We start from the raw sequence: 25,520 nt of genomic DNA on the forward strand, positions 1-25,520 counted from the left end.
TTTCCTTGCAACATATAAAGAAATAAGGGGTGACCCAAGACTTTTGGAGTTGGAGTGTAAAGATGGTACAGAGGCTATGAGATTCATAAATATTAGTTTATCTGCTGAAGTGAAATATTCACCACGGGGTTGAATATTGGTGTGCAGTGATATCTCTTATGATCTCATAAATAACACTCGATATTTGTGAATGGAGCTTCATGAATTGCTTGTTGGTAAATGAAAGCACAAACAGTTCCCAAATATTCAAGACAGCATTATTAAGGTCAGTGTTTCATTTATTCCCAAACAATACATTTCTTGGTACATTAACTTCATGTTTTATGTGGGGATGGAAAAGTGGCTGCTTCTGTAGAAACACAGTGGACTCTCTGACTATGAAATGCTGTTCATACAATGTTCCCATACAGGAAAGAGTTAGTGACACAGGCACTCTTTACTGATGGAGCCAGCCTAATGAACAACAGGAGACCCTCCTGAGACTTTACACGTCTTGACGTTAGCACGGTGATGGACGCTGCACAACTACCTTAACAAAATTTCCCTCAGTCATCAGTCTGGAAGATTAAATACACTACCTTTCCCCTCACCAGCTGTCTCTCAGCACTTAAGCAGTTTTTATTTCAGCTAATCCCCTTATCATATTTGAATAAGCAACCGCTGACTGATTTGGCTTAATTAGCTTCCTGTTGTTTGTAGGTGGCTCGAGTAAATCCTTCAAATCGGATGGCGTCATGTGATATGGAGGAGCTGATAAGTGAACACTGTACATCAGCAAACCGATTGAGCAACGTAGTCCTTTTACTGAAAGTTCACAGACATCAGTATAGACAGAAGTCTTTATATTGACAAAATGCTAATGCCATGCAACCTTGCAAAATGTTGCATTCCTTAATGCAGAAAGTTTTCCAGAAACAAGACAAAAACCAACATTCCAAACAAAGAAAGCATCCATTATATTCAAGCAAACATAATGCAGCTGCTGTTTGTTTTTAATGTTAGCGCAAAAAAAACAACAGAGTATGTGGGGGGGTTGAGGGGTTTATGTTTGCATAGCCATAAACTAAAGTAGGGACAGAATAGTACACAGAGATATAAATGTATATCTACAGTTCTGACCCCAGCATTGACCATCAGCCCATCCATCAGTCAGTACTCAGTTAATAAAGTGGTGCACCCAAAGACGAAACCATGGCAGGGAACAGTTGTGGCTCAGTGTTTTAAGACTTTGGATCTTTGCTACATCTGGATAGAGTTTAACAGTCACTCTTGTGCCTTGTCAAAAAAAAAAAAAACTACATAAATAAGGTCCCCCGTTTGGGTGGACCTCACCCACACATTCCCAAAAAATATATACTGTATGTAGTGTCCTTTGGATGAAAACTAGAGTAACATTATAATACTGCATACGATTGGGTAATGGGGTTATATCCAGGAAGCATTCACACAAAGTCAGGTATGGACAGGGAAGGGGTAGAAAAAACAGTTTACACAAGGGTACATGTCTCAAAAAAGGTGCAATCTGTAACAGTCAAAAGTGCTCTCCCTGCTGTGTAATGGTATAGTCATGACTGTAATGTTGAAAAACTAAATCCTTACAAAGGTGCAAAACCTGCACATATAAAACAAATCAGTTTATTACTATATTTCGCAAGTGAGATACAGAATAGTTCCTGTAGTTTGTCAGTAAACGTACCGTAATCATAAACGTAGAAAATGACAATTTACAGATTACACCTTGTGGAGTGGAGCAATATTTAAAGCAGCAAAAAGATAACATAATACTGTCTCAAAGGGGAGGAAAAAAAAAAAGTTCCAGTGACATCTATAGTTCTTTTTTTCCTCACCAGAGACCTGCCAGTCACAGATCATGGTGCAAATATTGTAAAAATAAATACATAAATACATACATGGGTAATTCATCATTACATACATACACATATTGTATCATAAAATAAGAGAATTATAAGATAATTATAAAATTCATATGTACAAATGCATAGTCCGTATGCGTCCAAGGAGAGGTTTAGCAACGAAGTGACATCGCTTCGTTTTAGGGGTGTGTTTGGTGTTTGTGTTTCAATGTGGGTGTGTGTGATGTGTGTGCTGTGGTGTGGTGTGGTGTGGTGTGCATGGCACTTACTGTACAAGAACACAAGCGTTACACACCAGATAGCTCTGTGCTGCTTCTTGTTTTCACCTCTAGAGTCAGTGCGTTATTAGTGGGTAAAAGTTCACAGATCAAAAGTTTAGAGGTACATGTCCGGGTGTGTCCGAGGGCTCTACCGTGGGTGTCCGGAAGAGCTGAGTGAGTGCGAATACAGACGAGATGAGCACAGTGCATCGTTTGGCTAGCAGCCTTACCCCGTCACCCTCTCCCTGACCCTGTACGGTCCCATTGACGCCCCCGCTCCTACCCCCTACCCCAGCGCCAGTTCCAGCTGTCTCAACAGCCCCAACAAACTCCCGATACAGCCCCACTATCTCTTTCAGCTTGTCCATGGCCTCTTGGCCATCATTGTCCTCAACTTTTTGAACCAGATTTGTGTTATGGCACATGTCACAACCAGTGCAAGGGTTTGTTTGCAGACAGGCTGCCGACAGCTGTACCAGGGCACTAAAACTATTGGATAAAGAACGCAGGGCTTCATCGGGCGCCCAGCCTACCCGCGTGGCTCGTTGACATCCAGATGCTAACCGTCGAGCCTCAGCCTGAAGAAGACTCCTCTCAGCCTCTGTCATGGTAGCAGGTGTCATCCTATTACACTTTAGGCTTGCTTCTGGGGCAGGGCTGTCTTCGGTTCCATTATGATTTAGATCAGGCCCTACTTTTAACTTTGTGCTATCTTGCTTTGCATCTTGGCATGATGTTTGCTTTGTTTGCTCAGGTGCACCTCGTTCTAAGACCAGAAGAAGCTGATCTATATCGTGACGCAGAGAGGCAAAGCCGCCTTTCAGCCCACCATAATTCTTGTTAGTTAGGGAACGAAGCGAGCCGCCGAATGAGGTTGTGGGTGAAACTGGACATGAAACAAGAGGACTGAGTTCAGAAGAGGTTGTGGAGAAAGTAGACAGCGGGCGAGGGTTGTCCCTCAGCAGTGAAAGAATATTGGGTTTGAGAGAGGGTGTTGTTGTAGGAGATGGGACAGGTGCCGGCTGGACAGGTTTGGGGCGTATGCGACGGGAGAACTCATAAACTGTGAGCTCGTCATCAAAGCTAACGCCATCCTCTGTGTCTCCGCTGAAACAGTTGGCGTAAACAGTGCGGCAGCCACAAGCCTCCCGGTGTTGCTGTGGAGGAGTGCTGTCTGCCAGTGAGGAGGTCGGTGAGTCACCTCCAATCTCCATGCTGGACACACCTCCCCACCCGACTGCTGAGTGAGACCGCGATTGAGGCTGCTCTGATGAAACGCTGCTGCTACGTGCAATATTTTCTCTAAAACTTAGATTAGGGTGGGAGCCGTTTGTGCCACTGGCCTTTTTCATGTGTGCCGACAATTCTTGGGCCTCTATGATTGTTGCTATGACAACTTCAGCTCCATCATCTAAAATGGTCCCTTTGATTCCTGATTTTGAGGCCACACTCTCTTTCTCCTTGACAGGAGTTTTGTTTAGGTCTGATAAGCCACTGGCTACAGACAAACCAGAGCCAAATCCAGATGTGTCGCCATTGATGGAACTAGTGGACGGATAGTCCAGAGTTCCTAATATCTCCTGGGAACGGGTCATGTACCAAGGAAGGGCCTGAATCCTCCCTCTCAGGGCTGAGGCAGGTAGTCTGCCTCCTAGACTGGAGGAGCTGGTTCTCAGGTCAGATCCTGAACCAGATCTTCCAGATTCTCTGCTTTCTAGGCCCCCTTTAGAATTGGTTGAGGTCAGCGAGGTGGTAACCGTAAGAGGCGCATCTGTATTTTTGGGTGAAAGGCTCTCGTGGCTCAGAGAGACCCTTCTAGGTCCTGACTGGATGCTCCCATTACGACTGCTCCAAGGGTGAATTCCATTTGGAGGACTGACACCATCCTTACAGATCCCTTTGCTTGGATCAGTAGGAGAGACAGGAGAGCTGGCAGGTAGTGATAAGGGGTGAAGATTGCTTGGTGAAGTGGGTTTGGGAGGCACTGGAGGGGGTATTGTTAGCTTTGTTCCTGAATTAGAGCGAGTGATTGGGGTTAGGCTTGCTGGCCTCTTTGTTAGCAGGTCAGTTCCACTGGTTTTCCCGTCGGCTCCAGGAATTTGCGATTCATCAGGAATGTATTTTTCTTTTTTGGAAACGGCACGTGCTCCATTTTCTAGATCTTTACTTTGTTTTGTGCTGCTTTCCTGCCTTTTTGTCTTTTCTTCATCTTGTGATAGCGATTGCTTGCTATATCGCACTGCTGTGATCAAGGATGACGACATAGGCAATCCACCTGATGTGACCGACTTGAACTCCATGGTGTCTGGCTCCATTTCAAGGAGTTCCGACGACAAACGTCCAGAGGCATCCCCATTGCATTGGGCATATGATCTCCCATGCTGGGGGGACTTGGGAGGAATGATCTGAGGTTTGGGAGGCAGCTGTGGTTTCGGTGCCAATGGTGGTTTGACCTTAACATCAGGTTTCTGTGATGGCTTTGAAGGACTGCCTTGCTGGTTGTTGAGTTGATTCGAAGGGGCTTTAAGTGTATCCGCTTCCTTCTTGGCTTTATAGGATTGGCTTTTATTGGCAAGTGGAGATGACGGCTCTTTCCGTGGGACAGCTGGAAGACTGTTCCAGGTTCCACTCAAACGATTAGCATTGCGTCGGTCAGCCAGCTCTGCATCTGTGAGAGAATGAGAAAAATTAAATGAAAACAACAGAAAGAGAGGTATTAATGGACCGACACACATCTTCTCACAATTGTCCCGTTTCCTTTCATCATATCTTAGTCACAGTGCTGTCACATGTCACCAGTACACAGATAAATATACCATCACAGACAAGGGACTAAGTTATCAAGCATGCTGTAAACAAACCTGAGAGATCAGGAACTGGAGGAGTAAATCTCTCTTGTGCATCGAAAAACTCATCCTCAGAGTCTGAGACATTGTCTTTTACCAAAAGATTCGGCTTGGGGTTGGGTGAAGGTGTCAGAAACATGCTGTCTTCATCCTTTGATAGGCGGTTCTCAGCCTTTCCTGCTTTGCTCCCAGGAATTGAACTTGTTCTTACTGGGACTTTGGGAGGGGTCTTTTTCTTTCTTTTAATAGGTGATCTTTGAAAGGGTATGCTGTCAATCATTCTCAAATCTCTTGAACTAGGAATCTTAGAAATACGTCTAAGTGTCTCAGCGCCCCGATCTTCCTCCTCTTCATCATCATCATCGTCATCACTGGTAGCCCCAGGCGGGCTTGGTAGGAAGTCCGACTTGGAGAGGTCAGCAAAGCAGAGGCAAGAGTTGTCATTTCCACGGTAATTGAGGTTAGTGGGTCTAAGTGGCCCTTGATGGCGTTTTGGCTCCAGGAGGTAGGGGTGGTGAACATCCAAACTCAGAACATCCTCACCTACGTGCGGCCCGTGAAGGCGGGATTTGGATTTGCTGGCAGCACTGCTCTCCTCAAGTGCAGTGCTCAAGGAACTGCTGGACAAGCTGGAGAAGCTGCTGGTGACTCGCAGGTCAGTGTGGTACCAGGAAGAGTCCAGGTTCATTTCTTCATCCATAACACTGAATTTATGCAGACCACTTCCTGTTGCTCCTCCTTCATCTGGACTCTCATTTCCTTTACCTTCTGTTGTCACTATTATCTTCACTTCCTGTTTGCCTTTGTGCTGCTCTCTCTCTTTTCTTTCTTCCTCTCTCCTCTTCTCTTCCTCCTCTCTTCTCCTCTCTTCCCAGTCCTGACTTGCTGGGTCTGGGCGTTTGTAATTCTGAGAATCCATCGGGTCATCCTCGTCTGTTGAGTCGTCTGAGTCACTGCAGCAGCGAGACACATAACCTAATAAAACCCAGAAAGTGCACAAACACCAGACAGGCATTGCAAAGACTGTGTTAGTGCATTCATAAAGGAGAATAATATTTAATTTTTGATAGTAAAAAAAAAAAATGACATCTTATCTTTTTTTTATCCGTATCCGTACTGGATGGTGACATAAATAAACATGTGAGGTGAAAAAAAGGCTATCAAAAAGGCCAAAGCCAGAAAGTCATAAGTTTTAAGTGAAACAGTTTTTGCTCACTTGATAGGGATTCATAGCACACGCCCTCTATTACGGCGAACCTCCCACACACACCTTCTTCAGCAGGAATCCGGTGCACCCTCACTTTTGGGCGCCCCAGACGGAAGACGTTGACGTTGGGATCCACCAGGAGTTTGCAGTAGCCTCCCAGCAGACACCCTAAGTCTTTGGCTGCCAGAGAGTCCATCAGTAAGGCAAATGGCTGAGAGGGGGAGGGTATTGCAGAAAAAAGGTAAAGTAGTAGTGTTTAAAGCCAAAGGGTAAGAGGGGAAAAGCGATGGAGTGGGAGAAAGAGGGAGAGACAGTCACCTTTGCGTTCATGAATTAACATTATATATAGCTAGCCTTAGGCTGTATGCTGTTATATATCACATGTATAGTAGAGAAAGAATGCTTGACCTATATTTAGTGTCATGTTCATGAATATAGTGTGGTGAATGAACATCTGTGTCACGTCTATATGTTTACGAATAATACAGCCTTGCAACTCGATGAACATGTATATCCCACCTAAGGCCTCCTCACCTTCATGTCATGCAGCGAGATGCGCAGCAGGCTGACTTTGTCCGACTCCGAGAGCAGCTCCACTCGGCTGATGCTGCTGAACTCGACCAGCGTAGAGATCACGTTGAGCTTGTGGTTGATGACCTGACTCATCCCATACTTGGCTCCCACCAGCAGCGTGACCAGCACTTCCCTGTCCTGAAGCTGAAAGGAGAAGGAAGAAAGAAAGAAAATAAGTGTTGCAGTCATTTTAATTGGTTGCAATTTCCATCATTTAGCAAATGGACCACCAATGTACATGAGGCCTTTAGCCCTTACCATCATTGTGGCTGTGTACGACCGTCCCCCATAAGAAATGAGCTCTCCCAGCTGAGTGAGGTAGGCCAACCGAGCCTGAGTGGCAGATATTACCTATAACACCACAGAGAAGATATACAGTATGAGCAAGACGGACAAAAAAGGGGGTGGGTGGCATTACCCAAGCCTGATACTGACTATTCACCTTTTTAATTAGCCTCCTACTCAGCATCTATTTTTCCTCCAAGCGGCTGTTCTTCCATATACTGCTTTAAACCTTAGGAAGATTAGCAGTCCTCATACATCTCAGCTAAAACGTAGCCTGAAGTCACTGCTGAACTGTCACTATGTGTCTCTTTACACCTCTCACATTTTCCTTCCACTTATCCATTTACCTTCTGGCGTGGCTCTAGCAGGGACTGGATCTTTTTGAGGTGGTAGCTAATGGCTTTCCTCAGGTCCTTCTCTCTCATGTTGCCCAGCAGCGTAGGAGAGATGAAGCTGTCCAAGCCGAACTCCTTCCTGTCAACGCCACATTTGCAGAGGCATGAAAGTACTCAGTGAATAAAATGTTACAAAGAAATCCATGAAAAGTGAATAGAGTTTGTAATGTAAGGACAAAGATACACTTAGTATCGGGACTTAAATTCAGATTTTTCACTGAGCTTTATTTCTTTAAAAAAACAAACAAACAAACAAAAAACTACCAGTAGATATTACTAAACAGTCATATTTCAGCTTTCCGTCCCATTAATTGCAAGTTGTCTTCACAATTATAACTTGTGGGATAAGTATAGAAAAGTACAGTTGACTGCTCTGTACTAATAAACTTAACAATGTATGACAACCAGGCCGCAATCCTTTAAAAAAATGGATGTTTGCTTTGCATTTTGAGACAGTTCCACTCTCAAGTAATGGGGCAAATATCCTGCACACACACACTAAACCTCTCCCATCACATTAATAGATTAGGCATTTAGTGAGCTGCCTCATCCTAGACAAATCACAGTAATTGCAGCACTGAAAAAATGTCAAGGCCCTATTACTCAAAACCTATAATGAGAAGTACCACAATTACAGTGTCCTACTAGTGTGACCCCTAAACGGAAACTCTCCCACACGTATGACTCACGTAATACTCTTGATTGAGGTTCTGGTCTGTCCACAACTATCTAGTCTCTCATGCATGTGCAGGGCTGCCAGGCGGAGTGCAGTGTTGCACTTCATCTCCACCGCGAAACGCTCCTGTAGCACATCGCCAACGCTCTGCAGGCAGAAATAATCACAGTTTTAGTATTACATAATACACACGCACCTTACAGTGACCTGATTTTTGTCCCAGCATACACTGCATGTCAGACATTGCAAAGCACGTAGCTCATCAGCATATCTGTTAGTAAACCAGCAACCCTACACTGACAGGGAAAACACAATAGGCGAAGACAATGAAACAGTAAATTGGCATGACATAAGCGGCACTCCCCACTGCTTTAGTGAGCAACAAAAACACGCACAGGCCACATGTAACAATATCAAGACTTAGCATCATCAGAGCAAGTATGTAACTGCTTTGTACAAAAGAAGGACCAAAGAATGTGAACAACGTGTTACAGGGATAAGGCCACAGTCGAAAATACAATGAGTACGATTTTAAAAGCAGTATCATGAAGATATAAGGAGCAGCTGCATGTTGACTTCAGAGCTACTTTTGCAATATTTTCGAAGAATTTCAGAGCACACTCAGCATAAAGTGGGTACAAAGTTTTATTTTCTGTACATACGCAGAGAAAGGACCAAAGTCTAATTGCGAAATAATTCAGAGCAAAAGTCTCTGAGATGACCAATGTATGACCGTAATGGTGACAACAAATAAAGGAGCTTCTCTGACCTGTAAAAAGAAGTACTCAAAGGCAGAGGGGTCATCCTGCAGTAGGTCTCCTGGGTCTCTGGGGATGAAACAAACCCTGAACAGACACCTGTAATCGTGGGAGTCTTTCTTTTGCACCACCTGGTGAAGACAAAAGATCGAGGTGGAAAGTTGTAGCATTTAATCTTCATACACATCTACGAGATATCTCTGCATGGATTCTTTTCCTTCACCCTCTGAATGAGCTCATCTTCATGCAGTAGCAGCAGTTTGGTGATGCTGTACTGTTGCTCTAGCACCAGGGCGAAGTATTCGATGGCCCGGATGGACAGTTTATCCTTCAGAGTCAGAACAATGTCCTGGAATGACAAAAAACCCAACAGCTCACACCTCTTAGACAAGCATGTTTCGTCCCACTCCGCTGAGGGCAAAGGGACAAATCTGATTCCCTGTCTCAGATTTCCTTCAGCTGGGAAAACAAACTGAAATACAAAAGCTGCTGTAAAAATGATACACTGCTCATAAAGACAGAAGCATGTACCTACTGATGGTGACTTACTGACCTTTTCGGAATTTCCTTTTTCAGAAACAATATCTCCCAATGAACTACAACCGTTATAGCCAACCCACACTGTGACACCTTTGGGGAAAATCATACCTTAGCTTCTGGTGCACTTAATTTCAAAATACTCCCACCTGGTCCTACCAAGCATCTCACAGCTACATTCACCTGTGTGCTTAGTCTCGTGGTGGTTTTAAGAAACTGTGTGGGCTTTTTATTGGCTCATAAGAGGACAGTCTTGACTCACCCCTCATTTCTTTATATGTTGCAAGGAAAATGGTAAGTAGGTGCAGCAATTTTTGGTAATGTATGCAAACATACATGAAACATACTGTATATAGGGCAACAATAGAGTTTATACAGTTCTAATGAGCTTGAAAGTCAGTATTTGGTGTGACCACCCTTATTCTTCACCATAGCCTGAACTCTCTTAGGTAGGCCTTCCTGTAATTTGTTTAAGTAGTTCTCCAGGCTCCTTGAAGAACATTCAAAGCTGTTCTTTGGATATTGGCTTCATTTTACTCAGTTCTCTGTCAAAATGATCTCACACTGCTTCAATATTGTTGAGGTGCATGCTCTGTGGAGGCCAATCCATGACTGATAGACTTGAACTGTGTTTTGTTCTATCGAGATATGCTTTGGCAGTGTATTTGGGATCATTCACCATTGCTAATTGCGAACAGTTTACAGACATACTGAGGACCATTTGAACCAAAAATTTAAAACTTGGACACTGATTTTTGGTCCAGTTCTTGTGTAGTTTGGTGTACCTCAGTCTTTTCTTCCCGTTTTCATTCCATATAAATGCCTTCTTGACAACCATCCTTCTACTGAGACCATTTCTGATGAGGCTTCAGTGAAGAGTAGGTTAAGACCCTGTTTCCTCAGTTTCTTTAAGGGCACACTGCACACCATGGTGAGATAGGGCTAATTGTTTTGGGGGGGTTTTGGTGCAAAAATACTATTTTATGCCAGTCAAACTTTGTTATCTTCAGATTCATATTCAAATTTGAAATTGGTCTATTCCAAATTTTCTGTTGTGTGTAAAGACACAAGGACTAGACTGAATATGAGTGAAAAAGTCCAAAGGTAAACTTTGAAAGACCTTTATAAACCCAGAAGAACTATTTCTCAAGACTACGTTAAAAAATAGCTGTTGTCAGGCTTCTTATTACTGGGGCACACTGCTGTTATGTAATAAAAATGTCAACCATGAATGATGTAGGGATCTCTTGGGTCACTTAGTTACTATATCTATCAAAAGATAAACAAGTAGCAACTCTTGTGTCCATCAGGCCAATGAGCGAGCTACTTTCAGCTGTTCTCCTATTCACGAGGGCTACCAGAGCAGGTAGTTTTGCATGTTTGATATGGCCATTTCTAACATAACCCCGGATGGATTTGCGTCTCTTCCTGCCCCAGGATCAAACCCCTTTTGCTGGTTAGGCGAACGTGTAACTTGCTATACGATGGAGCCACTCAATGAAGCCACCTAGTAAAAGCTCTAAATGCTCTTTTCGGGTAAATCTTTCTAACTAGGCTGGTAATCCTGTTTATTCCATACCTTGACGGTGGTGTTGTTGTCGAACTTGAAAGCCTTGGTCTGTCCGTTCTCTAAATAGACTTTCAGAACATTGGGCAGGAAGAGAAGAGAGTTTCCCTGGTGGAAAGAAGTGAGAGATGTGGTCAGACAGAATCAATATCAGATGAGAAAAGATCAAATATTAAATGATTGCAAGAAATGTTAGCCCATAAGCCCTAATGAAGAATATTTCATTATGTGGAAAACTGTGAATTGAAAGTCATTCAACAGCTGCTTGTAGCACATATAGAAAAAAAAAACCCTTACAGTAAATGCTTGTTTTTTGTTTGGCAACCTCCTTCTGTATCAGATAAGGTTTTCTCACCTGAGTGTGCCCATTGACCACCACCTCCTCTGCAAAGCGCACTTTAACTGGATTACTCCTCAGACGAGCTCTCTTCTCTGCTGACATAATGGATGACTTGGGATTCTGTAGCACACACACACACACACACACATCAGCACCATTACTGTACATGAAGGATGAAGCACGGGCTAAGACACACATGAGTAACACTGACGCCAGCAGGCTTTAAGATGCAAACATTCAGAGCTGTACTCAGACGGTCGATACATACATCACAATGTAAAGTGCTTAATCCTGTCAGAAGATGCAAGCTAAGAGTCACATGCTTGGGAGCACACAGACAGCTTATGTTTAAATGAGCGATGGCATAATGACTGTGTAGTGAGGAGCTCATTAATGTCTTCTTTGTACTCACTGTCATGTGCCGCAGGATAGTCACATTGATACAATCCTCCAAGTTCCTGAGCAGAGAGAAGAAGCATTCATTCACACAGACGGAGGAGGGATCATAACCTTTCTGCTCAGCTATTAAGTCAGCATCTTCTGCTCTGACCTCTGCCACTAACTCACTAAGCCTTCTACACATGCAGTCACACATGAATCAGCGTCAAACTCTCAGAAAACAACTGAAATAATTGTCATTGATTTCTTTAATGACTGTAAAAAACCAGAATAGAATTTATTTAGAATTTTCTCTAATTTACACATAATCGAAAGTACACATACAGGCTGAAATATTTACATACAGTCCCTTAAATCTACAGTTTTCTAAGAAGGAGAATTGGAGATTTACACAAGCTGGAAAGATTTCTAAACAGTCATCGATCATCGGTTCAAAGCATATCCTAAGTACAAATTATTGAGATGTGTCACCACTTTGGTCTGGAAGAAGACCCAAACCGTCACTCTCAAACAAGAGGAAATTGGTGAGGATGTTCAGGAACAACCCAAGAAACACCAAGGCTCAATCTTGAACTGATAACTGCTGAAACACCTTGAACCGAGAGGGTGGCGACCAAGAAAGAGGCGCCTACTCCAACATCGACACCTTCAAGCGCGACTGAAATCTGCAGCTGCCCACATAGACAAGCCAAACACTTCAAAAGTAGTTTTGGAATGGAAACCAGACCATTTATAATAACTCTACTAATACTACCAAAAAGACTGGTCAAATATCCAGAATCATGCCAGAAGCTTGTGGATTGATACCTAAAGCATCTCGTTGAAGTACAAGTTGCAGAAGGGACATTTAACCAAATGTTAGTGGGGCTATATATTCGAGCCCGTATGGATACCACTGTGATTTAGAAAAATGGAAAATAAATTAAATTTTTTGCACCAAATTCTTGCTTTCAAAAGTCTTTAAATGCATTAATTCAACCCTGGAAAAAGAAAAGTTCAAATAAAATATTAAAAGCCCCAAATTACCCTGAGATTCATGCCCATGATGAGTGCATGGAAACTTCTAAACACAACTGTAGATAGATAGATGGATCTCCTCACCTTAAGACATTTTCCACCTGCTCTTCACTCAAATCCTCCATCGCTGTATCATTAATCTGCAGCACCTGGTCCCCTGGGAATAGTATCCCATCTGCAGGACTTCCTAAACACACGCATTCCCATCAACACACACACAGATGCACAAATTCACACAATGAAAGAGTGAGCGCTTGCATAAAACAAAAAAAAAAACCACAGCTGCGTACGTGGAGACAAAGGGAGACACACAAGCGCGCGCACACACACACACACACACACACACAGAATGACACACATGCTTGTTCAATATGGCTGACTCAACAGCGTTCGGCTGAGCTCTCCGGGACGTGAGGGGTTACGGTTATTCTGGGTGTCTTCCAGCCCGGCTCGGCTCTGCTTTCTGTAGTTATTTATACTCATTTGTCTTCAGGCAAGCGAGCACGACTGAGGCACAGCAGTTTCAGCTTACTCTAACACACAAGCACACAGACATGCTGAGCATCTGTGCACGTAAACACATGCACCCACAAATTTCCACACACCCAGTCTGCCTGGCAAAGCCCCGTCTGTCCCTGATTTGTGACCCACTGAAGGCAAGCTGTACAGCATGGCAAGCTTTTGCACACAAACACACACACCCAAAAGCCAAAGTCCCCTCCTGTTAAGCTTTCATAATAGCGATTCCTCGTCTTCCTCTTTCTATCCTACTTCATCATCCTTCACTTTCCTTCAGCATCTACCAACATGGCCTCTCTGACTATTCCCAATCCCTAAGTGTCACCAACTGTTCATCCCCTCTCTACTTTCTGTACATTTTCACGCTCATTACTTTGCTCTCTTTGGCCATGTTTGCACTTTGGTTGTGTATTCCCCTCTGGGTCTTCCTGCTGGCATCTTCTCTCTCAATTAAATCTTGTCTTCTGTTATCACTTCCCTCTCCCTATCTCACTCCTCTCTCCTTTTCCTTGGCAGCAGCTACAGCGCTAGTGGCAGGGTGGGACCCTCCTCACTGCATTTATCAGCTTATTTTACAGGATAGACATAAAGTAATGGATCAGCATCTCTCCCTCTCTCTCCCCTGCACTGTCTCTCTTTATCAGTCTCTCTATCCCCCCATCAAAGTTGCATAAATGAAAAGTGATTGAATTTAGAAAGGATGAGCAGGTGGCTCTGTTGTTTCCGTGGCTTCTCTGGCACCGTGCCCCGGGGCCTGAATGCCAGGAATGTGTGTGTGCGTGTTATGTGTGTGTGTGAGAGAGAGAGAGAGAGAGAGTGGTAAAGTGTAAATATGCTTGCTGCACGCGGAGAAAATTGCATAAAGCAGGTGGCAATTTGGTAACACTGACTCACAGCCACTGCACGGCCGATGTACCTGTGGCGATGTCCCTGACCAGCAGGGGTGCGTTTGTGGTGAGGGTGAAGCCATGTCCAGTGCTGCTGTCCAGGACCGGGTCCCGGGTAATCTGCAATGTCAGCTTGGCCTGGAAGTTCTGATTGGACAGACTGTTGGAGCGCTGCGACCTCCCATCGCCTAGCAACCGCTCTCTGAGGAAGTCAAATAGGGTGATGGGTTATCCAACTGGAGGCGACGACAGCCATGAAGACTATGTATTCAAGTAGTGTATTCAAAGAGGAGAAAGTTTACTTTTTGCTCTTCCAGATCACGTTTCTTATTTGTTACACAGTGACTGCTGATTAAAACGCAGCACAGAAATCCTGTAAAGTGAACCTTCTCTGTGGTGTTACACAGTATTTCCGGCTCCACAGTTCAGACAGCTTGTATATATTTTAGGCCTCGATGCAGCCTCTCATTTCACTCACTGTCTGAAGACAACCTATTTTAGCTCCTCTACAGTTAAGTCAACTTTCTTCTGATTGGCTGTCCCTCACAAAAGTGGGGTTGCTACACCCAAGCCGAGAGCTACAGTAGAGAGAAACTTTCTAAAATCGAGTGTTTTGCTCATTCAGGTCAGGAATACTCTCTATTTAACCGCTTTATTTAGAAACTTGTCTAAATGAACGTTAATCATCATAAGAGTATATATATAACCAAAAATAATGGAAAAGCATGCTAGGTTCACTTTACAGGTGTAAAATAACAGCATTTATTCAAGTCACAATAAATACTGTGGTGTAGGATTTACATTTTCAAGGCAATGGAAGGTCAAAATAATATAGAATTCAAGGTGACATGTTGTTGTCTGTTCACTATTATTAAATACACTTAATTTATAAATAATTAGAGAAAAGCATCATATAATCACCTTTCAGAAGCTGTATCTGTTATTAACACTGATTAAATGACACCAACAGTTTAACGTACATCCTTAGCTTGAATGCACCCTGGAAATAGGTTTACTTTTGAATGGCAAAATGTCTGACTTTTTCACAAAGGCACGCCAGACATTGACACTTTTATTGAATCGGTTTAGGTTTTGCTGTGATTTGTGCGTTTTACAACCTCAACATGATTAACAAAAACAGGCCGGGAGAATATTGTGAAACTGCCAAAAGATCATTGGCACCGACTTGATAGATCTTCGCTGTGTTTTGGCAACTAAGACCCTGTCACAGGGCAAAGGTCACTCTGGCAGGCCTTCAACACCCTCTTTATGCAAAGCTTCAACACAAGTCATATGAGAAGGCTGGGGAGGGCCAAAGCAAATAAATATATGAGATCATTTGTTCTGTCAGCTGTTGGATTGCTAAACAAGCTGCAGGCCAGGGTAGTACACAGTTTTAACTGTAGACTTCCAGTGCATTTGCAGCTCTCTTTATGATTGCATTTAATGTATGCTTTTCGTTTATTTATGATGTGCGATGACAGTGATGACAACTATTTGTGAACCGAAATTCCCCTCGGGGACGATAACGAATATCCTTCTCCCCAGGAATTCCCAGGAGGAAGTTTACTGGGATTTCTCAGCAACGCGCTCATTGCTGAGAATGAGTCTTAGCGGACAGCCAAATGTGAAGGATTCTTGAAAGCATATTTGTGGTTTGCTGTGGGGCAAGTTTGTGTATGAGAGAGGGACAGGCAGGCAGTTCGGGTTTGAATATGTACTTAGCTATGTGGCTCAGTGTGTGGGTGTAGGGAGGAGGTTTGGTTTGTGTGTGTGTCTTAGTGGGTCCATAACAGGTTGAGAAAGCCGGTTTCTTCTTCAGTTTTTGCCTCTTTTTGTTTTTCGAATGCTGTTTACCCTTTTTTTTAGTTATTGCTAACTCACAATGAGTCAGTAAATTTCCTCAGCATGCTGAACAAATACACACCTGCACTTTCCACATTTTTGTGTCACTCAAGAATCTGGCACCAGGCTTAGAAGTGCTTAAAGTTGCTCTTCCACTCTTTACACATTGTTTAGTTATTTTTAGCATATAAGTTGGTGGGGGGGGGGTTTAAACTCTGTCATACTGCATACTCAGTTTCTTCCCATCAAAATCCACCCTCTGAACACCTTTGCACTGATTTCACCACAAAAACATCTTCCCCCTCAGCTCAGACTCCTTTTAATTCCGTACCTGCTAAGTGACTCTCGAGTGCGTCGTATTATTGTCCCCACCACCTGCTGCACCCGACTGGCCCTCCGAGCCGGAGACCTGCTCCTGCATCGCTCCTGCTCCTCCATTTATCTGAAGCGACAAAGAGAGAAAAGTGCATGAAGACGCAGAGGGACAGGGAAACGTGGGAGGAAGATGAAAGGATTTGGTTGGGATAAATGAAACGAGAAACTGCTCAGAGCTCAGATCTGTCTTTTTTGGACTGTGCAATCAGTGCAAGAATTGTGCTCCAGCTACATTTGCATCTAGTCGGGCTCTTTTTTATATGCACTGCACGTAGCCTGCCTCGAACGCTATGAATAATCAGATGTGTGAGCAGAAAGCAAAAAAAAAAAAGACTGTGAGAGAAAGGGGTGGAGTTTAGTCAGCATGAGCAGCAAAACATGGCGAAATGACCTGATTCTCAAAAACAACAACAACTGCATCATCACACAATAAAAGGACTCACAAGTATGCCTCAGTATGAACGTTCACAACACCACCACTCTGCAGCTGTACATTTTCTGCTTAGCTTGCCCCTTAAACAAGGGAGTGGTGAGGACATAAAGAGCGATGGAGGGCTCATTTTAACCCTGGGGAGTTCGACTGAACGCAAACCAAATCTCAAGACTTACTACGCCCCTCAAAAGGGTTTTGTTTCTTTCAGCCAATCAATACTCTGCAGCTGGAAGAGGCTTGTAGAGCGCCTGATAATTAGTTGACAGCCTTTATTTGCGGCATGAAGGGGAATTAAGTTATGCTGAGTTTTGTTTTCAGCAGATACTCCCTCATGATATACTTCATCTGCTGTTTGTGGCCATGCTGGGCGGTTTCACCCACTGAAAGAGGGAAAAACAAAGGGGAAAATTTGGCAGGGACGGGAAAAGCAGTGACCTAGATCTGATCTGTTTGGCTAACGATGATGAATGCCCTCCTGAAACTTAATGATCCATACCTTGGCCTGGGGGAAACCAATCCAAGAGCTCAGTCTGACCGGCCTTCGGAAATATGGATCAAACTGCTGCATGCCAACAGTTCTGTGAAGAGCTTAAAAGAGGCAGGGCTCTGGCCGTCTGCCACACTTGTTCCTAGCATTTTAAAAACACGCCTGTGTCCAATAAATGAGGAAGGATGAGTCATTAAAGTAGGAATTACCTCACAGTACTTCTGAGTTATGCAAAAACAATGCACGTTGTGCTGTAAGCGGTAGATATTAAGCAGTACTACTGTGTGTAAAAGTACATTTATGGGATAGACTTTTCTTCACATTCACTCAACTTTCTCCCACCTCTGCTTCAGTGTCTCTGCTGAATGGAGGCCAGCGCTGACTAGCCCTCCTTAATGGTAGTAAAACATGCAGTGTAGGTTTGTCCTTTAAGAGGATTAGAGGTACTCGCTCTGCACAAGCCCGCACTGGTCAGGGTGTCACTTTAGCACCTCCTGCTTATCCGGATAGAGCCAGATAAACATGGATGAAGAAGGCTGAGTGAGAGTAGGTAGTAGACAGATGCACACGAGGAACCAAGTGCACTTAGTATTACATCTGCTCCCCCTTTGATCACTGGAAGAAACATTCACTATGTGTTAAACATGCAGGTGTATGGATGGGTAAATACGTGCATGTTCAAGTGCTGGGTGAGATGATTCTTCCTCTGCTTCTGTCTGTCATTTTCTCCCTCTTTCTCTCACCTTCATTGCCCTTGCAGAGTCAGGTAGTCATCTCCAGTGACAGTCTCTGTGGGCAGCACTTTTTATATACATACACAACCTAAGCACTGGAGCAACGAGTTTATTATCTTGGCGTTCATCAACTGCAGCTCACATTTGCAGCTTTACTAGTAAAGCTAGTCTAGCAGATCCAAGAGGAAATACACTGTGACTGCACTTCCCTCATAGTTCTAGAAAAAAGGAGAGAAACCAAACAGCCCGGTGTTTCACATTTTCACTGAAGACTCAGAGAGAGCATGACTCACCGTGATGTAGCTTGTCTCTTCAAGACTCCGGAACAAACATACCCCCTCGCCCTCTGAGACATCAGCTCTGGGTAGGTTGAAAAGAGGTGGAGAGGGGTTGTTGCGATCATCAGGGCCGATGCCAATCTGGAGCTACACCACCTGTGCAGAGCAGAACACTATCAGGGAAACCTGTCAAAACACATTCACGTGACAAGTTTATAATTAGAATGAAGCAGGAAACAACCGGTTTCTGGGACTGATTAACCTCTATTAGCTCAATTTTTAACCTGTTCATTAAAAGAAATTGAATTCTACTCAAGTAGTCAGTATATTTTTTTGTGAACACAAAAGTGTGTCAGGCAAAGCAGATGTGAGCATGAAACAAGTATCTGGTTGTGGTTTTCCAAAAAGGCTCCTCCTCTAGTCCCAGAGGCTCTCTCGCTCTCATCCACTGACTTTCTCTGCTCCTCCACAGCTTCAAAAGCTCATGGCGATGGAGAGACGAGGCACTCCATCTCCGTCTGGTTGTCTAAATTAAAATTTCATACAGCCCAGTTCAGTTAACAGTTCAGTTAACTGGGTGTGCTCTAAAAGCAGAGAGGACAGCCTGTGAATCCCGATGTGCTGGAGAGAGAACCACTGCCAGGCAAACAGCGATCTTGGCCGATATTAAAAGGGGACAAGTCTTTCATGTGAACATCAGGGCAGATATGTTGGAAACCTAAGCCAGACTCTGGTTTTCAGTGGAAATAAAGGGCTTTGATGTGTACGAGCCCGGCTTTTGAATTAGGAGAAAACACTGGATAAACATTCTTGCTCTCATCTAAGGAAACCACTTTATTCTGCACTTGAATGTTGATCTATGATGTAAACGCTCATTCTTTGTTGTTTTCTTCTACAAGAGGGAGCAGAAATCAAGGAGCTGATAGTCCCATCACTGTAGCTCTTCCATCGGGCCCTGTGTCCCACACACAGAGCTCTTTCACGAGGCCCATGTGTCCCTCAGACAAGGCAGAGGAGGACCTGGACACACACAGACTGCAGGGCACATGAATAATGCATGGGGCTAATGCAGCTAGCTCAGCCTCCAACCGCCTCCTTCTGCCACTTTGCCAACACAGGCAAGGAGAAGAAGAGCGAGCACAGAAGGAGAGAGGGAGAATGGGGGTTGGAAGCAGGGGGAGAAAGGAGCACGCGGGGGGGGGGGCTCTAAGGGGGCTGAGAAAAGGGGCAGGGATACAGAAAGAGAATTGGTCAGGGCAAAGAAAAGAAAGAAAGGACAGGATATTGAAGAGGGAAAAGAAAAGGGGGAGAGTTTTAAAAAGGGTGAAGAGGGCAGCGCCAAAAGAAATGAAAGGAGAAAGCTGCTGGAGAGGACGGGGAAATAAAGAAGAAAAAGTGGAAGGTGACAGAGTCCGTTCATCAGGAGGAGCCGGCGAAAGGGTGGTCAAGTGAAGGCGAGGTTTTTTACCACCGTTTGAGAGCAAACAGTGAGACAGAAGGAGCTGTTAACAAACAGATAGACAACACTCAGACCTGTAGCGTTGGTAGAACCCTCATCTGTGACTGTGAGAGATTGCTTCAGTTTTCTCAATATGTGCCAGCATCTTCATTTTATCCAAACCCGGCACAGTGGAAGACGGAGACGGGTCTGCTCCTTAATCTCTCTCTGAATCAATAGTGAATCTTAAATGCCATCCTGCACTGTCACGTCCTGAAATCCCCGAGCTCACCGTGCAAACAACTCATCAGCAAGCCTCAGAGCCTGCCTGGCCTTTCACTCAGTCTCCCTCCTCTTTTTCCCTTCACCTTCTCACCCCTACACCAGCCTTCACTTTACATGGCGAACATAGAAGAATGCTGTTAGGTAATAAAGTCTGTCTTCCCTCTTTTTTTTCTCTCTTTTGTCTGTGTCTGATTTCTCTAAGACAATCCCTCCCCCGTCTGCTCATTTTCCTCACACAATGTCTCTCTGTCTCTGGCAAAACAGACAGTTATTTAATCCCAGTTTGAGGACGCATGCAGTTCATAGAATTAGGCTTCTCCGCTCTATCCTCAGGGGGGCTGAGAGGTGGTACTGAACGGGCAGTTCCTGTGCAGTCAGCTGAAGAGAAAATGGTTTTAAGCCCAATTAGCACTGCTGGGCTAAACCACGTCAGTACAGAAAAACCTGAACGTGGCACAGAGAGGTCGCATCAGGGCATGAATCCACTGACTCGACAACAGATTTTATTTAGAAAGGACCGGTTGGGTGTTTTGGACATCTTGTTCCCAATCTGTCCCGTGCACACATATACACCCCAACCCCCTTCCCAAGCCGAGCACGACACGCCGGATACAGCTGCACCACATGAGGTGCAGGACAGCGGCAGCAGGGGTTGGTTCAGCAACTCCACATTTCATTTTGGCTCACAGTTGTTGCCAATAAAGTTGGACACAGACTTCAGGGAACATTCAGTCCAACAGCAGCACGCTTGGCAGAAAATACTGCGTGTTTCAATACTTGGAGGACTGGAGGTGGTGGAGGTGGTGGGGGGGGATTTAATGTGAGACAGCTGAAATGATTCAGATTTCATAAATGCAAAGTTGTAAACGTGAAGAACAACAAGCAGAGCAGACAACACAAACCCCCAGAGTCAGTCAGGGTGCAGGATTTGTTCTTTGTCATTTACTTAGTGCAACAAGATACTTTACTCATACTGAAGGACTTTAAAAATAAAGTAAATAAATGTTTGGATGCATTTATAAGGTGGGGAAACACTCACAATGTGTTCTTAGAAAGTCAAAAAAAAGTTGATTATTTCATTAAATTTGCTAATATACGTCTTGAATGTCTAAATAAAAAGACGCTTTTGAGTGCTCACTGTAGCTCTATACGTGTAAGTAAGGAACTGTAAGTCGCTTTCTGTAAGAAGCTCAATATGTGGATGCTGTATAACCACAGAACTTAAAATGGACCATGTCTAAAATAATGTTCAACTTTAGTTAAAGTAATTAAAAAGCGACTCCATGATGAATCATCAGATGCTTTTCATTAACTCTTTTCTCCATAAAGACGACATTTGACGACCTTCCCCGCACCCTTAATGACAGCTTTTGACACCTCAGTATATATCAATAACGCTGTGGTTTGACTGCCATTAGAATAATTTCCGGCCTTTTCCGAGGGTAGCTGCAGAGGCAGAGACCACCCTCACTAATTTCTGATGCACACCCAGTAATTTTCTTCTATAAGCAGGCCTGAAATATGACAGAAGCTGCTCAGTTCAGAAAAGCGTTTCAAGTGTTGCTCTTAATAGACTTTCAGGGGGTAAAGAGTTAAAGGGTGTGTATTTATATGGTATTACACATACATACATAGATTGGCAGAGGTTTTGGAGGTGCTTTAATATCCAGTAAAAGGATACGAAGTAGCAGGAGGCAGAGATCAAACCACCAAACTTGTGAGACGCCCCTACATAGTCTTGTATTTTTAGCCAGATTGGCTCCGTGGGCGCCATGATGTGTCAGGCTAATCTATGTCTACAAATATTACCACAGAATTTGGTGGAGACTCTTGAGGCACATGGATGATGAATCCAGCGGACTCTGGTGAATCTCTGACTTTTTGTTTAGTGCTACCATGAGGCTGATGCTTTCTTGTGCCCATTAAATATTTAGATTCAACATCCACTAAGCATGCCAGCATAAAATGCTGTACAAAATTTCTAGGTGATGGTCTGCCATAAAATTAAGTAGAAACATCACCAAAGCTAGCTGTATGGGTTTTTGTTGACTTTCTATTGGTGGAGGTTGCTTGTTTTCCTTATATGATGCGGCATGTGGCAGTGGTCCATGCTATGCAATTGCAAAAAAAAGAAGGAATAAAATCACTGATAAGGTCGATTTTAAAAGGAACAGCTTGTTTGCTTGTTTAACTTCACGGCATGTCGTGTTTTGCTGGTTGTTTGTTACTGCAACCTGTCTTCCAGATATAATCCCATCTTCTGTTTCTCATTCCGTCTGTCAGCTCATTCCATTAGCATTATGGAGACCGAGCTCACCGTGCACCGCTTGTTTCATTCCCCCTTTCATCAGCGACCTGGCAAGGCTTGAGCTCCCCTGTGAACTATTAAATAATGGGTACGTTGTGTTGTGTCACAGATCTATATCAATGGTTCTCATGGTTCTAAAGAGAAGGAAACATGCAGACAGACATAAAAAGAGAGGAGATGTCTGATGTCTGAGGAAAGCTTTTGGATATTCCAGGGTGATAGATGTAGCAAGTCTGGAATTTCTGCAACACTTTTCTTTTCTTTTTTTTTTTTGCTGTCTGAGTCAATTTCCTTCAAGTCAGTGATCCTTAAGAGGAACACAATACAGGTCTTATCTTTAAGTAAAAGCAATAAGAGTTCAGTCTGTTTGCTACAAGCTATAATAATGCCCAGGTTCTGTAATAACACAGATACAGCAGGCTTTCAATATTTCATATCACAGCTAAGAACAGAAAACCTGATTATTAGGAGCCTATGATTTGCTTGGGCTTTTAAGGAAAATTCTTTTCATTCTCAAAGTCTTTTGCTATATGTTCACAGAAAAGGGGGGTTGGCCTACATTAAGATACCACTGCCAGTCAGTGGTGGCATCACCAGAGAGCTGTCACATGAATGAGGTCACGTCTCCTGTTTCCTCTGGCGACAGCACCAGGAAGAAACAGGTGTAAAATACTCAATAATAAACCCATCCCTATAATGCATGGATATAGCCCTTCATATATCCACCAGAAACAGCCTCTACAATCACATTAGGCAACCCGTGACCTACTCATTAGCTGAAATCTTCCTCTTTATAATAACATGAACTGAAGATGAATTCTTGAGCAGGTCAAGTACTGGTCAGCGTATTGGGAGCAGGAGCAGCAAAACACCAGCTCAGCAGCAGCACAGTCTGCCCCGGAGACATGGAGATGAGACTAAAGATGAAGAGAGAGGGAGAGGATGGTAGACTGGCTCTGGTTAAGTGGGACAGAGGAGCAGTCAGCAGAGAAGATCGAGGATAATGCAGGCAGGCATCAAGTCTTTCCTGATGTGCAAGTTCTGCCCATCGCTTTTCTCCTCTGGCGGAGTGACCTCAGAGCAGCAATTCCCATCACATGCTTCAGCATACATCCCTGAGTCATAGCACAATGCCTGCAGCGCTGGCAGGAGCGCAGGCGGCTTGCTCACATGTATACACGCTGAGTGAAAGCAGCTTTATGTTTAGGATCCGCCAAAACGCCATACGGACCGCAAACAGAAGCATGGAAAGAAGATATCAATGAGAAGATAGCAATGAGTGGAAGCTGCATTACTACACACGTCTGGGCCGCAACAAAGCGGTCACATTAAATCACGCCATGCGTTAAACGGAGGGCCCCAGAACAAGCAAAACGCATTGTTCCGGTCTAGTTATGTTGCGCTTGTCATGCCCGACACGGCACGGCAAGGGAGAGTGAGAGAGAGATAGAGCAGGGAGAGAGGTGCATGGCCAAAGGACACGAGCGAAGGAAAAATCGGAAGAGACGACTGTCTCAGGCTGGCTGCACATCGCCTACGCCCATTCATAATGTGCGTGTTTTACTACCCAGACTCCTGGCATCCCCCCTACCCACCCCCCTCCTCCTCTGATCAGCCAGGATTTAGTCCATGCATTTCCCATCTGTAGCTAGTGACGGTGATTTCACTGCGCACACGACAGCGTGGATTTCCAATACCGATGCATAACACATGCGTTTGAGAATATGGTGAATTATAGACCGAGCACTATTTTGTTGAGATTTTGCTATAACTGTATATTATATTGTGTTGATATAATATTAATACACTGGGGGTTGTGAGATTTAACCTCAGCGCCTCTCTTTATCGCTCACAAACCCATCATGAATGTCCCTAAAAGCATCGATATCTGCCATCTCACAGGCCAGACACTAACTTTGATCAGCCATGCCCCTCAATCCAGGGGGCTAAACAAAGAGAGAAGAAGAAAAAAGGTCACTCTTTTGTTGTTTCCCTTATAGCGTAATCTTAATCGGATTTAAATCTCCGCCACCTCCCTCAAATAGGGACCCGGGTGTAGCCCGCGGGTGATGTGAAAGTGACCACGAGTTAAATTATTCATATTCAGATGATAATCGGTGCAAATGGCAGGACTGTCTGAACGCAAGGTGCCGGTCGGCGCCTGCGTAACCAGCCGGGCGCTCCTGTCCTTCATCAGACAGCAAACGCCGCGAAATAACGAAAGGACTCACCTCGTGGTTGATCGGGAGACAGTCGGACCGGGAGTCTAAGGAGGGGGGGATTGGTGGTTAGGCTTCCCCCCTATTTTCTACTAAAAGACGAGAGATTTTATACGAGACGAAATCCGTTTCTCGAAAATATCCTCCCGCGCCAGATGATGATGGTGATGGTGATGTGGTGTGCGGGGGGGTTGGCTAAAAGCTGGATGCTGTCATCGTACTGGGACTGCTCCCTGCCTAATCCTCGGCCCTGAGCTCAGAAATAACCCACCCCCTCCCTCTGCTCGTCTCTCTCTCTCTTTCTCTCTCTCTCTCTCTCTCGCTTTCTCTCCTTCTCCACCCCCTCGCTGCCTTCATCGCTGCCTGTCCGGGAGGACACCCCCCCGATCATCCCACCCCTTCTCCACAAGGTCAGTTAGTTACAGCAAATGAGTTATTATAGTCAATGTAGTCAGTAAAGATTCATTTGGCCGTTTCTGATAAGTTCTTCGGTTAGTATGTTAACTGAAGAACTTATAGAGCAAATTAAAACCATAAAATTAGATTTACTGTCAAATAAATCAACATATATAATAATAATAATAATAATAATAATAATAATAATTATTATTATTATTATTATTGTGTGTGTGTGTGTGTGTGTGTGTGTGTGTGTGTGTGTGTTGAAATAATATTCATTTTAAAAGCAGCCCACACGCACGGATAGACTGCTGTGCTATACAGGAAATTTGCCAGGGGCCCCAGACGGCCGGGTTCCCAAAGGGTTCCCGATTTATTGTAGGCTATTTCAGCTGGCCTCAGGTAATTTAGTTAATTACAACTTTGCCTGGCATCTGCACCCCTCATACACATAATCACTCAGTTAAATAACAATGGTCCCAAAGCGGAGCCTGTGCTGCTGCCACTCTCAAAAAGATCTAAGCACTTCCTAAATTAAATGTTTTTAAAGCTAATCACCGAAAAACAGGGTCAAATTGA

General features: G+C 44.1%; 1 protein-coding gene across 2 annotated transcripts; it reads right to left on the minus strand.

The window, feature by feature from the left end:
- Nucleotides 1–284: 284 nt before the first annotated feature.
- frmpd1b (FERM and PDZ domain containing 1b) lies at nucleotides 285–24,836 on the minus strand. Of its 2 annotated transcripts, none has more exons than XM_063498282.1 (17): nucleotides 24,555–24,836; nucleotides 18,308–18,448; nucleotides 16,317–16,427; nucleotides 14,170–14,342; nucleotides 12,819–12,921; nucleotides 11,731–11,776; nucleotides 11,334–11,438; nucleotides 10,991–11,086; nucleotides 9,098–9,223; nucleotides 8,886–9,005; nucleotides 8,130–8,263; nucleotides 7,393–7,519; nucleotides 7,019–7,111; nucleotides 6,722–6,904; nucleotides 6,251–6,398; nucleotides 4,996–5,955; nucleotides 285–4,802 (listed from the first exon to the last, which is right to left on the minus strand). In XM_063498282.1, exons 3-17 carry the CDS (start codon nucleotides 16,421–16,423, stop codon nucleotides 2,242–2,244), a joined length of 5,082 nt encoding a protein of 1,693 aa, XP_063354352.1. In that variant the 5' UTR covers nucleotides 16,424–16,427; nucleotides 18,308–18,448; nucleotides 24,555–24,836; the 3' UTR covers nucleotides 285–2,241. The 2 variants fall into 2 exon arrangements, with proteins under 2 accessions (XP_063354352.1, XP_063354344.1); XM_063498274.1 differs by having other exon boundaries at nucleotides 6,197–6,398.
- Nucleotides 24,837–25,520: the final 684 nt, after the last annotated feature.

This window comes from Pelmatolapia mariae, linkage group LG2 (assembly GCF_036321145.2).
Source record: "Pelmatolapia mariae isolate MD_Pm_ZW linkage group LG2, Pm_UMD_F_2, whole genome shotgun sequence".
Lineage (NCBI taxonomy): Eukaryota > Metazoa > Chordata > Actinopteri > Cichliformes > Cichlidae > Pelmatolapia > Pelmatolapia mariae.

What these genes read in the sequence shown, in the direction of transcription:
- frmpd1b (XM_063498274.1), bottom strand. Translation starts at nt 16,423, where the DNA reads ATGGAGGAGCAGGAGCGATGCAGGAGCAGGTCTCCGGCTCGGAGGGCC. An exon ending in ACTCGAGAGTCACTTAGCAG is followed by an intron (nt 14,343 to 16,316) that starts GTACGGAATTAA and finishes TGACTTCCTCAG; the next exon opens with AGAGCGGTTGCTAGGCGATG. An exon ending in TCTCGCTGCATGACATGAAG is followed by an intron (nt 6,399 to 6,721) that starts GTGAGGAGGCCT and finishes TCCCCCTCTCAG; the next exon opens with CCATTTGCCTTACTGATGGA.